Source organism: Bubalus kerabau, chromosome 10, assembly GCF_029407905.1.
Source record: "Bubalus kerabau isolate K-KA32 ecotype Philippines breed swamp buffalo chromosome 10, PCC_UOA_SB_1v2, whole genome shotgun sequence".
NCBI classification, from domain to species: domain Eukaryota; kingdom Metazoa; phylum Chordata; class Mammalia; order Artiodactyla; family Bovidae; genus Bubalus; species Bubalus kerabau.
In genome coordinates this window covers 17,648,921-17,661,073 of record NC_073633.1, presented here as the reverse complement: position 1 = coordinate 17,661,073, position 12,153 = coordinate 17,648,921, and the positions used below count along the sequence as shown (strand labels likewise).

The window sequence follows — 12,153 nt, the reverse complement described above, 5'->3', positions numbered from 1 at the left end:
TGCTGCTGGGGTCCCTTGAGGTAACTTGAAGACTCTCCGCTATCCCCAGGGCTAGGATCCAAAACCACTCTGTCTCTGTAGAATGCTGAAATCTCATCCTGACTCGAGAGCTCCCTGTTTTCACAGGATGCTTTATCCTGGGCAATAAGGAACTCTCTGGGAGGGTACTCTGAGCAGGAGGGCCCCAAGGTATAAGCGACTCTAATGAGCTGCAGAGAACCTCAAACCTAATCACAGTCTGGCTGGGCGTTCCCTCAAAAATCTAAGCCTAGCTACTGGGTATAAAGATCAGGCAGGTTACATGCTGCTCCATCTGACAGAAAGAAAAGAAAACCCACCTGAGGCTTAATTTAACTCTGTTATCAGCATCTATTGATCTTCACTGGCCAGCAACTCCAAAGCAGACATTATTCATGGGCTCTGCGGTATGAACTCTGCATTGGTCTAAATCCTATAATCTTTCTTCAGGGTCTTAATCAGAACAAGATCTTGACAATGAGAGGGGGCTAAGCGGCTTGATGGGCTGGTGATGCAAGTCACTGCTTTCAATAGCATGAAGCACAGCTGTATCTGAGCCCTGAGCCCCCCACCCCACACACACACCCCTTAACTCATAGGCTAACCACTTGGGTCAGCTTCGGGTGAACTGGACCTCTGACTTCCTGCCACCGTAAGTAGAAAGGCCACATAGAAACCAGTGGAGTTAACTAACCCCTCTCAGAGCGCTAGGGTCTCCTCCCCAAGCCATACACCCTGTTTTCAGTGAAGAACTTAATCATCTTACAGCTGACTTCCGTGCTTCAATTCTAAAGCTCCCTCGGCTGAGGGATTCCTCTTCCCCTTAAGTCAGTGGTCAGGAAGCTTTTACTGTCAAAGGACCAGAGAGCAAATATTTTAAGGCTTTGAGGGCCACACAATCTCTTTCACAAGCAACTATTCAGCTCTGCCATTACAGTACAAAAGCAGCTACAGACAACACGTAAGCTGGGCTGTGTTCCAGCAAAATGTCTTCATGGACACTGAAATTTGAATTTCACACAATGATCACATGTCACAAAATTCTGAAAAACAAATCTTAGTTTGCAGGCCATACAAAAACAGGCAGCAGGCTGCGAGCTGCCAATCTGCCCACCCCTGCCTTCAATGCTTAATTATTGTTTTGATCCTGTGTTAGCAGTTTTCTGTCTTGCTGACCCAATGCTTAATATTATTTACAGTGGAACAACTCTTTTCACCCTTTTTTGCTTTCAGAATCTGTTCCTCCCATCTTCTAGTTACAGAACTCCTCTTTTTCATTTGGGATATATTCCCCCACAACAGTGTGTGCTCCTGCTGGGGTGCCAATGAAGAGGCCCCATCTATCCTGCCCCAAGACATGTTCATAAGCTAGTCTCCTGGACATAAGAAGTGGCCCAGGACTTGAGGGGCTCTCCAGGCAGAGCCGACCAGTGATTCAAGCGCTGACCTAGACGCTGAGGTCAGTGCTTGAATGAGGCAGAGCTTTCTCAGGGACATGGAGCACTAAGGACTAGAAGTGTTGGCTAGTGAGGTCCCTGCTGCCCCCAGGGTTGAGAACCTGACTGAAAAGGAAGCCCAAGCACAGAAGGAGAAGTCAAGCCAAGCGGCAACCAAAGTCCTGAGACTATCACTTCAACTCCACACTCATCCCTGCCTTCGGACCTCCTGGTAACTCCAGCCAATAAGTTCCCTCTTTTGATCAAATAATCTTGAGTTAGGTTTCTAATACAGTCAAAGAATCCCGACTAATTACATTACATCAGATTCTATTTGACAGTTGGTGGTGGGGTGATCCATGCACAAAACAACGGCGCCAGCTGTGTTCTGCCACCCACTGGAAGCACTCACAGACACGTCTCTTCCACGTTAGACACTAAGCCCCCAGAGGACAAGAGTCACTTACAAGCCATCTTCTGCCCTCCTCAGCGATTCACCCAGTCCCTTGCATTTGGTAGGTGTTCAATGAATATTTTACAATACAAATTGCTCTTCTTGGAAGTGCCTACAGGGGAAGTACACATGGAGGAATACGTGCATGCACCGACACAAGACTGTCACCCAAAGAGTTCAGAGAAAAGGTCCACTCCCAGAGGAACCACAGATCTAATCCCCACCTCCTGATTAACCACCCATAAACCACACACACCAGGCCGAACCACACAGACTCCTGCTCCCTTTGAACACTCAGGGAAACAGAATACAATGTCTGCCCAACACCCAGATAAATCACAGTGGGCCAGGTCACTGTGGATGAAATCCAGACAGCTGGCCAGGACTTCAGACTTGGGGAGTATTGGTTGTACTTGTCCTACCTAAGAAGTCCCGTTCCACGATGGCAGAGACCAAGCACTTCAGGAATGAGGGTGAGCATCTGCTGATATCTAGGTTCCCATCCAGAAACACAGGAAAGCCAGCCCCAGGCACACCCAGAGCAGTGCAGCTCACTAGGTCCAGGACACACACACCCACTCCAAGAAAGAAAACTGAAACTTTCAAGAGGCCACGACCTAGCTGCAAAAACAGGACCTCAGCAGTAGGTGAAAACAGTTGTTCACCCAAACACCATTACTATACTTCCTCTCACTTAAAAAGTAATTTGGAAGTGCAGGTATGCCTAAGTTTGTATCACTGGCATATTCCCAACCCCTAAAAAAGAAGTCTGAATCAAAGTGATAAAATTTTTGCTTGCCTTCCTGAAGATTCTGTGAGAAACTATATTTGAAAAATCTTCCAGCCAATGTTTTAAAAAGCAAAAGTGCCCCCAGAACAACTTGTGCTGTAAGTTACTTTTGTATCTTAGTTTTTACTTAGAGCAAGGCACACCTAGAAATCACCTTCAATCTAACAATGTTGGGGGCTTCCCTGGCGGCCCAGGGCTTAATGCTCTCTCTGTGCTTTCACTGCCCAGGGAGACGGTTCAATCCCTGGGCAGGGAACTAAGATCCCACATGCTGCGTGGCATGGCCAAAAAAAAAAAAAAATCCTGCACACAGATGTGCCAGCCCGTACCCCACATTCAGTAGGGAGGGCCGCTTGGTGCCTGCATGAGTGTTGTGGCAGTGTGTGCGTCAGGGGCAGTGACGGTGGGCCCTCTGGGGGTGACCGAGCCAGCAGCCCACCCCCGGTGAGGCTAAGAAGGGCCAACGGGCCCAGCAGCAGGCACCCTGTGGGAGCCGTGGGCCCAGGCTGCTGCTTTCCTGCCTGAGTGACCCAGCCTCCCAAACCAGACCAGTCCGTCCTGGTCCCTGCCCCAACACAGTCTGGGGATTCAGTTTTTTGAAGGCCTATCTACACTTTTCTGGGGCCTACCAGGCACACTAGTGGTAAAGCCAAAATTTTTCTTAAAAAGAAAAAAAATTACACCAGAGATTAAAAAAAAAAAAAAAAAAGTAAAGAATTTTTTTAAATGTGAGGCAAACAAAAAGCCTTTTTATTCGTCCCCATTTTTCCTCAAGGACAGAATGAGAAGAAACGGAGCTTAAATTTCAGTGCAAAAGAATATATGTAAAGCAGAAGAGGAACTTACTGAACTTACTAGCAGTGAGAAAGCCTAAAGACAGAGGCAGAGAGACTCTCTCATTCTCACTCTAATTCAGCTTCCAGGAATCGTCCACTCATCGTGCTTCCTGATAAGGAATCAAGTTGTGCAAGAGAAGGACCATTTCCAGGTTGGCCTTACAGTGAATTCTTTCAGGATTCTTTCTGGACAAGACCCACAAACAGCACGAGTCTGCAATGCAGAGCGGCCAGGCCCGGCTGCCTGCATGCACACTCTGCTCACCAGAGCAGAAGTCCTTCTAGTGACTCCTCCTTGTCCGCTGGGCAAGGAGTGAGCTCTCCATGAAGACATCTGTCCGGAATCCCGCCTGGCTCACAAAGCAGCTCTTTATGCCAAAAAGCAATAAATGGTGGAGCCAGAAAAGAAATTGCTGGGAAAGTGAGGGCAGCACCAGGAGGAAGGGGAAAGCAAGCTGGTTATTCCAGGAACAAGCTGAAACCTTCCTCTCTTCGGAAGGGAAATAAAGTGAGTGTTCCTCCAACAACGCAGAGCATGGCACAGAGAAGCCACATGAAAGAGAACACCAGGACTAGACTTAGGACTGTATTAAAAACAGAAGATATGGGTTCCTGGCCTAGCTTCACTGTCTCTCATGCCCCTTTGAAGTTCACCCTCACTCTAGCCCCTTAGACCCTCAGGCAACCTGTATTACTACGGATTAATTCTGACTGTTCTAGTAGAGCCATGCAGGATGGACTCTTCTATAAGGCTCCTTTCACTCATCATGATGTTTTTGAGATTTGTCCAAGTTGTGTGTATCAGCAATTTGCTCGCTTTTATTGTTGAGCTGTCTTCCTTCCGTTGTTTGAATATGTCAGAATTTGTTTACTTGTTCATCTGGTGATAAATATTTTGGTTGTTTAGTTTGGTACTATCATTAATAAAGATGCTTATGAACATGTATGTCCAAGTCTCTGTGCAAACAAACGTTTTCATTTTTCTTAGGTCAATACTGAGAAATGGAGTAAAAGGCTTAATTTTTTTAAAAAAACTAGCAAACTGTTTCCAAAGTAATTGTCCCTTTCCCTGGCTGTGTTTAAGAATCTCTTTATCTCTCTCTTGATAAAGAGAGAGTTTTCAGCAACTTGACTATTTTTTGTTTGTTTGCTTTACAGCTTTACCGATATATAATTTTACCCTTTTTTAAAACAAAAATTACTTATTTAGTTGTGGCATGCAGGGTCTTCAGTTGTGGCATGTGGGATCTAGTTCCCTGACTTGGGATCAAACCTGGGCCCCCTGCATTGGCAGCATCAAGTTTTAGCCATTGGACCGAAAGGGAAGTCCCAATTGGTATATAATTTTCATACAATAAACTCCATATATTGATAGTTAAAGTGTATCACTTGATGAGTATAAATATGACCATGCCCACAATCATGATTATAAACACATCTCTTACCCTCCCCCCAATTTCCTCACACTCCTTTGTAATTCTTCCCTTCCACCCCTTCCTTCATTCTCCAGGCAAGCACTGATGCGTATTTTGTCGCTACGGATTAGTCTGCAATTTCTAGAATTATGTAATAGAATCACACAGCATGTAACAAAGCTCTTTTTTGTCTGACTTTCACTTAGCATACTCTTTTAAGATTCTTCCATACTGCTGAACTTTTCTATGCTTTATTCTTCTTATTGCTAAGCAGTATACTATTGTATGGATATACCACAATCTGTTTATGCGTTCAACTGCTGATGGACATTTGGGTTGTCTCTGCTTTTGGCTATTACAAATAAAACTATTATGAGCATCCAGGTACAAGGGCCTTATTGAACCTATGCTTTCTTTTTTTCTTTAGGGAAAATCCTAGGAATGAAATCATTGAATATATCATAGATACATGCTTCATATTTTAAAACACTGTGATAAACTGCACCATTTCAGATTCCTATCAGCAGCGACCGAGAGCTCCAATTGCTCCACATCCTGAATAACATAGTCTCTACAGACATTCTAGTCGGTGTGTAGCAGTAACTCATTGTGGCTGTAACTTACATTTCCTTCATGACTAATGATGTTAAAGATCTTCTCATTTGCTTATTTGCCATTCATATTTCTTCTTTTGTAAAGTGACTCTTCAAATCTTTTACCCATTTTTAAAACACTTATTTTATTTACTTATTTGGCTGTGCCAAGTCTTAGATGTGACATGTGGGATCTAGTTTCCTGACTAGGGATCAAACCTGGGAGTTTGCATTGAGACTGCAGAGTCTTAGCTGGTGGAACACCAAGGAAGACCCTACCCACCTTTTTTAAATTGCATTGTTTATCTTTTTATTAGGTTTTAAGAGGTCTTTAAATATTCTCAATAAAGTCCTTTGATGGATATATATTTTGCCCATATTTTCTCTTAGTCTGTGGCTTGCCTTTTCATTTTTGTCACAGCATCTTTTGAAAATCAAATGTTATTAATTTAGATGAAGCATAATTTATTGATTTTTGCTTTACAGTTGGTGCTTTCTGTGTCCCATTTTCTCTTTTAAAATTTATTTATTCGTTCATTCATTTTTGGCTGTACTGGGTCTTCGTTGCTGCATATGGGCTTTCTCTAATTTCAATGAGCACAGGTTACTTTTTGTTGGGGTTCTCAGGCTTCTCATTGTGGTGGCTTCTCTTGTTCCGGAGCACAGGCCCTGGGTGCATGGGCTTCAGTACTTGCAGCACGAAGGCTCAGTAGTTGTGGGGCATGGCTTAGTTTCCCAGTGGCATGTGGGCTCTTCCAAGATCAGGGATTGAACTCGTGTCCCCTGCATTGGTAGACGGACTCTCAACCACTGGACAACCAGGGAAGCCCCTGTGTCCCATTTTAAAACTCTCTGCTAAAACAGAGGTCACTAAAATAGTCTTCTGTGTCTTCTTTTAGAAGTTTTAGACTTTTAACCCATACAGTTAGACCTGTGATCCACTGAGAGCTAATTATTGTATATGGTGTGAGGAAACGATAGACATTCATTTTTGTGCATATGGATATCCAATTGTTCAGCATCATTTGTTGAAAAAATTCTTCTTCCTCTATTGAACTACTTCGTCAAAACTCAATGACTATGTGTGCGTCTGTTTCTGAACTCTTCATTCTGTTCTATTTGATCTATTATGCTTAGCTTCACACCAATACAAACACTCTACTGACTACTGTAGCTTTCCAATAAGCCTTCAAGTCCAGTAGGCTTAGTCTCCCAACTATGTTTTACCTTTCTAAGGTTGTTTTGGCTATTCTAGGTCCTTTGCATTTACATTTAAATTTTAGATACAATTTATCAACTCTACAAAGGCTACTGGGATTTTTAATGGGATGTGTTTGAAACTACAGATCCAATAAAGCAAATCTGACATCTTAAGAATACTGATGGTGGTGGCTGCATAACAATGTGAATGTACTTAATATCACTGAACTGTACGTTTTATTTCTTTTTTTATTCTACTTGAACTGTACATTTTGAGATGGTAAAAATGATCAATTTTATGTTATATATATATTTTACATTTTAAATTTTTAATTAAAAAAAAACACTTATTCTAAAATTTAGAATGTATTATAGTACATAGTGGAGAAGGCAATGGCACCCCACTCCAGTACTCTTGCCTGGAAAATCCCATGGATGGAGGAGCCTGGTGGGCTGCAGTCCATGGGGTCGCTAAGAGTCGGACACGACTGGGCGACTTCACTTTCACTTTTCACTTTCATGCATTGGAGAAGGAAATGGCAACCCACTCCAGTATTCTTGCCTGGAGAATCCCATAGATGGGGGAGCCTGGTGGGCTGCCGTCTATGGGGTCGCACAGAGTCGGACACAACTGAAGCAACTCAGCAGCAGCAGCAGCATAGTACATAGAGCTTACCCAGTGGCTCAGATGGTAAAAGAATCTGCCTGCAATGCAGGAGACCCAGGTTCAATCCCTGGGTCAGGAAGATCCCCTGAAGGAAATGGCAACCCACTCCAGTATTCTTGCCTGGAGAATTCCATGGACAGAGGAGCCTGGAAGGCTACAGTCCATGGGGTCACTAAGAGTTGGATTCGACTGAGTGACTAACACTGGGAATACAGAATGATTCATAAGCTGGACAGTAAATCCCACCAGTCCACTCCTCTCTTCCCTCTGCCATCCCCTCCTAGACCTGTGCTAAGGCACATTGTAGCTAACTATGTTTTCTATTTGTCTTTCCTCTGGCTTCTTCATCTTTTTTTAAAAAAATAAACTTCATTAAGACATAAAGGGCTTTATATACTATTAAGTGTTTCCCAGGTGGCGCTAGTGGTAAGGAACTCTCCTGCCAATGCAGGAGACAGAAGAGATGTGGGTTTGACAGAAGATCCCCTGGAGGAGGAAACGGCAACCCACTCTAGTATTCTTGCCTGGAGAATCCCATGGACAAAGAAACCAGGCAAGCTACAGTCCACAGGATCGCAGTGTCAGACACAATTGAATCCACTTAGCATACACACATATACTATAAAATGCAACCACTTTATCAGAAAGTTTAACTTTTGATAAATGCATATACCCACATATCTACCACCACAATCTAGATATAATACTTCATCACCCCTAGAGAGTTTCCTAAGGCCTCACTGATGTTAATCTCTCCAAAAGCCCTTAGGCAACCACCAATCTACTTTCAGTCCCTAAAGATCTGTGTTTTTTTCTCTATAATTTTACATACATGGAAATAGTCTATACTATTTTCTGTCAGGCTTCTTCCATCTAACATTAAGTGGTTTTGATGGTCATCAAAACTACATGTGTCAGATTTCTCTGGTGGTACAGTGAAATAAGAATAAGACAAGATGCAAGGTAAGAACCTGCCTGCCAGTGCAGGGGACATGCGTTTGACCCCTGGTCCGGGAGGAGCCCACATTCCTCAGGGCCGCTGAGCCTGTGTGCCACACCTCCTGCACCCACGTGCCTAGAGCCTGTGCTCCTCTGCAAGAGAGGCCACCACAGTGAGAGGCCATGCACAGCAACGAAGAGCAGCCCCTGCTCCCCATAACTGAAGCAAGTCCCCAAAAGCAATGAAGACCTAGAGTAGCCATAAATAAATTAATTTTTAAAAACTATGTGTGTCAAGAGTCTGTTCTTTTTATTGCTGAATAACATTCTATTGTATGGATATACTGTAATTTGCTTATCTCTTGGCCTGCTGAAGAATATTTTAGTTATTTCTACTATGAATATAGCTGCTTTAAATATCTGCATATGAGTCTATCTACACATATGTTTTCGTTTATCTTGAATATCTAAGAATGGTATGGTTATATGATAAGAGTATGTATACTTTTATAAAACCCAGAGTTTCTTTAGAGTCAAACTCATACCCAGTCATGTTTTGGGCCTATGCACAGTCTAGTCCAGTGGGCAGCCAAGGACACTGAGGGCTGGGTAACTAAGTTCCAGCTGGGGATATGGTCTGTGCGTACTGAGTGACTATGTCTTTCACAGTCTCAGGTAACAGGCATCAGTTCAGTTCAGTCACTCAGTCGTATCCGACTCTTTGCGACCCCATGGACTGCAGCACACCAGGCCTCTCTGTCCATCACGAACACCCGGAGCTTACTCAAACTCATGTCCCTAGAGTCAGTGATGCCATCCAACCATCTCATCCTCTGTTATCCCCTTCTCCCGCCTTCAATCTTTCCCAACAACGGGTCTTTTCAAATGAGTCAGTTCTTAACATCAGGTGGCCAAAGTACTGGAGTTTCAGCATCAGTCCTTTCAATAAATATTCAGGACTGATCTCCTTTAGGATGGACTGGTTGGATCTCCTTGCAGTCCAAGAGACTCTCAAGAGTCTTTTCTCACACCACAGTTCAAAAGCATCAATTTTTCGGCACTCAGCTTTCTTTATAGTTCAACTCTCACATCCATACATAACTACTGGAAAAACCACAGCTTTGACTAGATGGACTTTTTGTTGGCAAATTAATGTCTCTGCTTTTTAATATGCTGGCATATATACTGGCATAATATTCAGGCATACCACATAGCAAAAAGAGGGTGGTTCTTACTTCTCCAGACATCAAACTAAACAAAGAGTCGTAGTAAAAATAAAAAATACCAGAAAATGCCTTTTATACCAAAACAAAACATAAAAGAGGATGCAACAACTTTTAGATTTCAGCTAAAATCCAAAACATCACAACTAGCAAATAATTTCTTACCTCTGTGCATAATCTTGTGCTTCTCCCTCAGGTATGTCAGGCCTTTTATTACCTAGGTGAGAGGAAATGTAAAAAGAGGGAGACTGAAATCGTGGTGTTTAGAAAATATTCAACCTTTCTATTTTAAAATTATCTAGAAAATACTTCTTCTAACATCACAAATTTGCCTTCTTCCCTTATTTTTCTTCTTTTGATTTTTTTCATCTGTCTTATTAAGAAACCATCTTTTTACATGGTATATAGCATATGATTTTTAAGCAAAATTGGTAATTGCAAGTTTAGATAACTTACATTTTAAAAAACACTTTGCTTGAATTCATTTTTTTAACCTGCAATCTAAAAAGAGGCTTTCTGATGCCAAAAATGAGAATTCTTTTGGATACCTTGTTCTATTTTTCAAGATAGATTTTAACATACAGAAAGTTACTTTGCTAGTTTTAGTGAAAGGGAGAGGATATTATATCTAGAATCCAGATAAGAGAAAATTCTAGTGAAAAACCTAACTTTTCTTAGAAAACTTCCCTTTGTGAACTTCCCACCTTCCTCCTTGTCCCTTTCCTATTTATCAATGAGAGAACTTGGAAGAAAAGCTTCTCAATATACTCACAGCAATGCTAACTTTTCCTAAAATTTGTTCAGGAATTCTTCCAGCTTTCTTCAGAACTTGATCCAAGGAACCCCCATCCTAAGAATAAGAATACCAAAGCCCGTTTAGTGACAGTGTTTCTCACTATTCTTTCAAGTGTTAAACTTCAGGACTAAAATCAATCTCACACATGACAAATCTTCCTAGAAGGGTACCCTCTGGTATGCTCCAGATATCAAGATATGAATGTGAAACATTGTGGGATCTAGCAAATGATTAATAACTCAACTCCTATGACTAACCATCCCATAAATTACTAATTCAGCGGTTCACTCTGCTGAACTGACAGAGTAGTGCCTAGGAGTGCTCTAGAGGCACACTATCTGAATTTGCATTCCCAACTCGCACTTACTATCTAGTGGACACTGACTAAGTTACTCAACTTGTACAATGGGAATGATAATAATTCAATAAGGCTGCTGTAATACTCAGAGAGCTACTGTAAGCATTAAACAGGCTCATACATCCAAAGCCCTTGGAACAGTATTTAGCCCACAGTAAGTTCTCAATAAATGTTTGCCATTCTGTCACCATTATGTAAGTCACAACTTGCATTTGGTATCATCCTAACGAATTATACTTCACAAAATCCAAAGAAAAATACCATAGAAAGTAATTATTCATTCCACAAATCCTACAAAGCACCATGCACTGTTTGAGGTTCTGTGGGGGATAAAGATACAAAAAAGACTTAGCTTTTGTCCTCAATAAATTTATAAACTAGTAGGAGAAATATACCACTCCACAAAACACAATGAAACAGAATAAATGTATATAGTAAAAGTGCTGCACACACCCAGAGAAGAAGGGAGAATTGTGACTTCACTCAGAAGATAGCATTTGAGCGGAAATCTTACTCAAAGAATGAGTATGATTTCCATACCTGCAAAAGGAGAGGAGCAAGGGGAGAAAAGAATAGGGTGGAAGAGTGGAATCCTAACCATTGGATCACAGGGGACTCCCATAAGCAAGGAAACATTCAATTGCTTAGTACTCCTGGGAGGCAGCCAATTATCAGTCACAATATAAAATTACCCCAGAAGCAGAGATGATTCCTACAAACTCAGACTGATTTTCTAAAGTATCTTGTCTACCCTGGGCAGCTACCATCATCAACTATCACCTGTTAATCACCTCTGCATAAGGCATAGGGATATGTGAGGAACTACAAATGAAGAAACTATAAGGACAGGAAATAACACCCTCTGGTTGGGAAGACAGAACACATCATAAAGTGGTGAGGCACCGTGAATCCTCCTCTGAAACAGGGCAGGGAACAAACAGTTAAATGAAGAGAAAAGACATCACTACAGGTATTCAGAGAGAGCAATCCCTGGACAAAGCGGCCAGCAGAAGCGTTCACAAGAGGACATGGAACCTGAGCCTTTGAGGAGGGCGAGATCTGGGTAGGATAAGTACAGAGACATTCCCACAGAGATCCCGCTTTCAACACCACCCAGCCTCTATGATGCAGCCAAGAAACAGAAGGTTGGAGAGCAATGCATGATGTAATAAACAAAAGGAGGACACAGCATAATCTCATTTTTATAAAACTAAAGTGTGCATATACTCACACAAAACCAGAATATCAAAAATGTTACCAAAATGCTCCAGTCTATATAGTAAGATCAGGGATTTCTGTCGTGCAATAGTTTCTTCTCTGTACTTTTCTATGACTTACAAACTTTCTACAATAAATAAATGTTTTGCCTTTTAAAAGTAAAAAAAAAAAAAAACAAAAAAACTGACCTCATTTATGAAAGTGGAGAAT

At 42.0% G+C, this 12,153-nt stretch overlaps 1 protein-coding gene across 2 annotated transcripts in view; it reads right to left on the bottom strand.

Annotated features, from left to right (window-relative positions):
- Positions 1–12,153, bottom strand: part of MAP2K1 (mitogen-activated protein kinase kinase 1) — a 73,526-nt gene that overhangs the window by 18,046 nt on the left and 43,327 nt on the right. For both annotated transcript variants that reach the window (XM_055536767.1, XM_055536768.1), the window contains exons 4-5: positions 10,344–10,421; positions 9,737–9,788 (exon numbers count right to left, since the gene is read on the bottom strand). In XM_055536767.1, coding sequence (XP_055392742.1) covers positions 9,737–9,788; positions 10,344–10,421 — 130 coding nt within the window. The remainder of the gene's footprint in view (positions 1–9,736; positions 9,789–10,343; positions 10,422–12,153) is intronic.